The 4,817-nt window shown below is 31.6% G+C and overlaps 1 protein-coding gene across 1 annotated transcript; it reads left to right on the forward strand.

The window, feature by feature from the left end:
• Positions 1 to 911: 911 nt before the first annotated feature.
• Positions 912 to 1,704, forward strand: LOC132062515 (zinc finger protein ZAT12-like). The gene has a single exon (XM_059455066.1). It carries the CDS (start codon positions 966 to 968, stop codon positions 1,497 to 1,499), a length of 534 nt encoding a protein of 177 aa, XP_059311049.1. The 5' UTR covers positions 912 to 965; the 3' UTR covers positions 1,500 to 1,704.
• The last annotated feature ends 3,113 nt before the right edge of the window (positions 1,705 to 4,817 follow it).

The following is a 4,817-nucleotide window of genomic DNA, read 5'->3' on the forward strand; positions in this document are numbered from 1 at the left end:
ATATGAAAAATGTGAATGAGCATTTCATACCATTCTCATACATAAAATTTTGAGCGTAATGTTTAAGTCTTGATCGAGATATACACATGTCATACATTTTTTTCATACACAAAATTTGAGCAAACTTTTTAAGCCTTGAGCAAGATATACACATTTCATACACAAAAATTTGAGCGATTATTTTAAGTCTTGAATGTTGTATCAAAGTTGTATACAATGTTGTTGTAGTTGTATTAATTTTACAAAAATCTAACATGAACTTTATATATGAAAATGTGACCAAAATTCTAAGCCTTGAGCTAGATACAAATTTCATACCGTTTTCATACACACAATTTTGAGCGGATTTTTTAAGCCTTGAATGAGATATACACATTTCATATATTTTTCATCTTTGTTTTCATACATTAAATTTTGAGCGAACTTTTTAAGCTTTGAGCGAGATATACACATTTCATACAACTTTCATACATAAATTTTTGAGCGAAAAAAATAATTTTTTTTTTTAAAATAGAAAAGAGTTTTTAATTTTTTATAAAAAATAAAAAAAATATTTTTTAAAAAATAATGTTTTTTTTTAAAGTATGTTTTGTATAGAATTTGTAATGTTATATTTTATAAATAGAAAACTATTATCACATTTCATAAATATTTCTTTTTAATGTATATGTACGTACTTTACCCGCCTGAACGAAATTACTTAAAGAATATTCCCACTCACTTCATTTTATTACTCAAACGCGGCCGGTCAGCAAAATACTTTGAAAAGGACCCATTAATTAAATCTGACCATATATCTTAACCAACAAGGAAAAGAAAACAACAAACTTTGAATAACACGCTGTATGTTAAATTACATCTACGACCTTTGGTTCAAACCTATAAATATGTGAAGCAACACCAACAAAAGTATCATATCCCACTTCTAAATTCTCACATTTCTTTCAAAGTTCCAATACCTTGGTATGCAAAGATATATATCTTTATTCTTGATTAATTCCATCAATATGACAGCCCTGAAAAGAAGCAGAGAAGACAATGGTCAAGTGGAAGCAGAAGCCATGGCTAACTGTGCCTTAATGCTCATGTCTCGTTTAAACGACAGCAACACTTCTTCATCAGATCATCACAATGATTTTGAATGCAAGACTTGTAATAAACGGTTCCCATCTTTCCAAGCCCTCGGTGGTCACCGTACAAGTCATAATAAACGGCCAAAATTACTCGGAGAATTTGTTATTGAAGCCAAAAAGAACAAAATGCATAAATGTTCTATATGTGGAATGGAGTTTTCTTTGGGCCAAGCTTTAGGTGGCCACATGAGGCATCACCGTGATAAAATCAATAAAACGTCGACGATAATATCGGTGTTGAAGAAGTCAAATAGCAGCAAGAGAATTTTTTGCTTGGACTTAAACTTAACCCCTCATGTTGATGTTGATTTCAAGTTATGGCCGACGACACCGGTTTCATTTCCTGTATTGCGAATCTTTATTTAATTCTTTTTGAACACTTTGTGTTCATTTTTCGTGTATATAATCCCTAATTAGTTAGCTGATTCTTTTACATATGTTGTATTTGTCCATATACCACCTAGAATTTCGATATGTATACATATCATGTGTTTGATTTTGTTACCTTGAATATTATATACTGGTATAATAACATCGAACATAAAAATAATTCAATCAAATGTGATTCAAATATTCCTATGTACTGCTACGTCAAAATCTGATGTGGCAAAGAAGACTGAACCTCCGATAAAACGGGGCAGATGTGCAAAAAATGAAAATCAGGGGTTGTTTTGGTCTAATTTTGATGTGGAAATATTGGGGAGCTGTAAAAGCAACACTTGAAGGAAAATATCATCATCTTTGGCCATTTTCAACACAAGTTTTGGAGACTAGGGTTTATCAACTCACACTTTGGAAGAAAAGATTTGAAGACCTAGATGAGAAATTTCTTAAAAGATTTGAAGACCTAGATGAGAAATTTCTTACTCTTTTACTCATTTCTTCAATTCCTTGTTATGTATTGAATATCTAAGTGTGTAGTACTCCATTCCATTACTTGAATCTTGTTTATGGAAATATTCTATGATTAAAGTTTGGATGAAACTCTTGTTTTGCTTATGTATTGAATGATTTTTATTGCTAATGAAGTGAGTTAATGTTGTTTTAATTAATCTTGTTCTTTAATGTTTCTTAAGGGATTAGCTAACCCTAAGACCCGCTCATTTATTTTGATTTGAGCTCGAGAGAGGAAGATTGAAGTTGGGAAAGATTAATTAACAAGAATTTGGGGCTTTAAAACCCATCTAATAACTTGAGCTAGAGATAGGAAAGTTACTTGAGATTATATTGATTGTGCTTAATATCATACTCTAAGGCTTGAGAAAGCTTAGAGTGAAATTTATTGATTTGGTCGAGAGACTTTTGATGAGATTTTAGAGATCATTATCTAATTAGCATAAACTCACTCTTAGTTGTAAAATCATAAAATACATTGGATCATTACTTGAGAGTAATTTCCCTTGTATCCATGCTTATGGTCATTGGTCATTTTACTTGCTTTCTAGATTAGTTTATATTTTCGCATTAGTTATAAATTTCTCAAAAAAAAAAAAAAACCCCAAAATATTATCAAGTGTTTGGCTTAGCATAGAAAGTGATAATTCTTTACTTGTTTAAATCGCCTAGTATATTGTTCCCTGTGGGATCGACCCCGCCTCATAGTTGGGTAAATTATATTGCATACGACCGTGTACACTTTCTAGTTGAGGAGTGGATTTGGAAGCTATCATGCAACTAAACCATCCTTCGCAGATTTTGATCACATTGAAAGATTCATTTTTAGTGCACTGAAACTGGTGATTACAAACACAAAAATTTATAAGATGAAACCGAGTCGAGTTTCGCCTATTGATTCAAAATAAAAGAGATTTTCTAACAACAGTACGAATAACTACAATTGGTAATATTAGGAAAAAGTGTTAGGGTTTTGCCCTGATTTTCTTATCATATTTGGATTTTACCTTTTCTTGAAGGATGGGCAAAGAGTTTACTATAATTGATTTTGCTTTTTTTCAAATGAAAAATATAAGTCTTCCATATTTGAGTAACCCTTTCTTGGTGGAAAAGTTTTGGACATCTATAAATTGAAGACCTCTTTCTTACAACTAGAGAACACAATAGCATCCACAATGTAGTCACTAAAGAGTCTTGTTAATGGGGAGATTATTCTCTCCATAGTTTTTAATGCTTTCTATTAAATTAGGTTTTTAAATATGTAGGTCACTTGACCAAATCATATTATAATATTATGCTTTTTAGTATATTTTCTTTGTTATCCGATTTATCGTCGTTCAAGGTTTGCAAATTATTAGCTTCCGCATGACGCCATGCTATTTCGATCCCAACAAAACGGAGAAAACAAAATAAAAGAAGTTTCACCAAGAACGACCTAGTATATATATCAACTTCAAGCAAACTTTTATTGTTAGCCTTCCTTTAAAGTTCCTTCATCTACAATTTATGTGATCATAGAGAATTAACTTAGCTTGAATTATTTTTGAAGCTAAACTAAATTAGATTAGATTAACTCAATATATTTTTAAATTAAAATTTATATGCTTAAAAGTTATACGATAGTACATACGATAGTACTATATATTCCAACTTTCTTCTTATCAACATGATACAAAAAATATTTGACAAATTAAACATAATTTCAATCTCGAGAAACGAAAAGTATCAAATAAACTAAGCTGAGAGATTAATACTTAATTATATACTCCCCTAGAATCGAATGTTAAAGATAGTTTTAATCACAAAATGTTAGTTCAATCTCAAGAATTACTAAATACCTTTAATTCGGTAGATAGTTTTATATGTTCCAAACAATATAGCACTAGAAGGTTCACTCTAATTATAGAAAAGAAAATTATTATTACCAGTTGTCATTTGAAGAGTAAGCAAAGAAGCTCAGCGGTCTCACTTTGTAGGGGAAAAATGTGAGTCGTAAGGAATTTAAAGTAAAACAACAATGGGAACTAAAATGCTACGCTAATATTTGCAAAACAAAATATGTACATTGGAAAAATACATAGTGCGGCTCTGTTTATGTACACGAAGCCACAACAACAAAGTCTACAATCTCTAAAAGCCTAACAAGATTTCTACAATCTCTAATTGTAGAAGTAGTCAAGATTCAAGTAATTACAACTATACACTAACTAGGAATTATCCCTATCATCACCTCATTCTCCTACGGCATCAAATTCAAATCCAAGAACAAATTTCTACCGGTACTACCCTTATCTTTCTTCATGTGAAGAGCTTCTGCAAATTCACTACTCTTCGAATTCTTCTTCTTTTGCTCGAGTTGATTCAATTCATCGCGATGTTTCCTCATATGTCCTCCCAAAGCTTGGCCCAGAGTGAACTCTTAGCCACAAAGGGTGCATTCGTGTTTTTTGGGCTTAACGGGTAATAATTCGACAGTAGTAATCGTTGTGACGAGCTTATTCGTCGTGTTCTTGTGACTTGTTCTATGTCCGCCAAGTGCTTGAAATGAATCAAATTGCTTCTTGCATGTCTTGCACTCGAAGTGCTTACCTCTTCCTAATGACTCATTCCTCTTCAAGATATCCACACAATTCGCCATTGCGAATTTCTCTACTGATTCTTCTTCTTCTCTTCAAAATCGGCATGGCCATGGTCGTGCTAAATGTGCTAGTCGCTTTAATTTTTGTCAGTGTTTCTAAGAATACTATAAAAAGATTAAAATTAGTTTCGAACTTCGTCGCTTTTGATGTT

Source organism: Lycium ferocissimum, chromosome 7 (assembly GCF_029784015.1).
Source record: "Lycium ferocissimum isolate CSIRO_LF1 chromosome 7, AGI_CSIRO_Lferr_CH_V1, whole genome shotgun sequence".
Classification (NCBI taxonomy): domain Eukaryota; kingdom Viridiplantae; phylum Streptophyta; class Magnoliopsida; order Solanales; family Solanaceae; genus Lycium; species Lycium ferocissimum.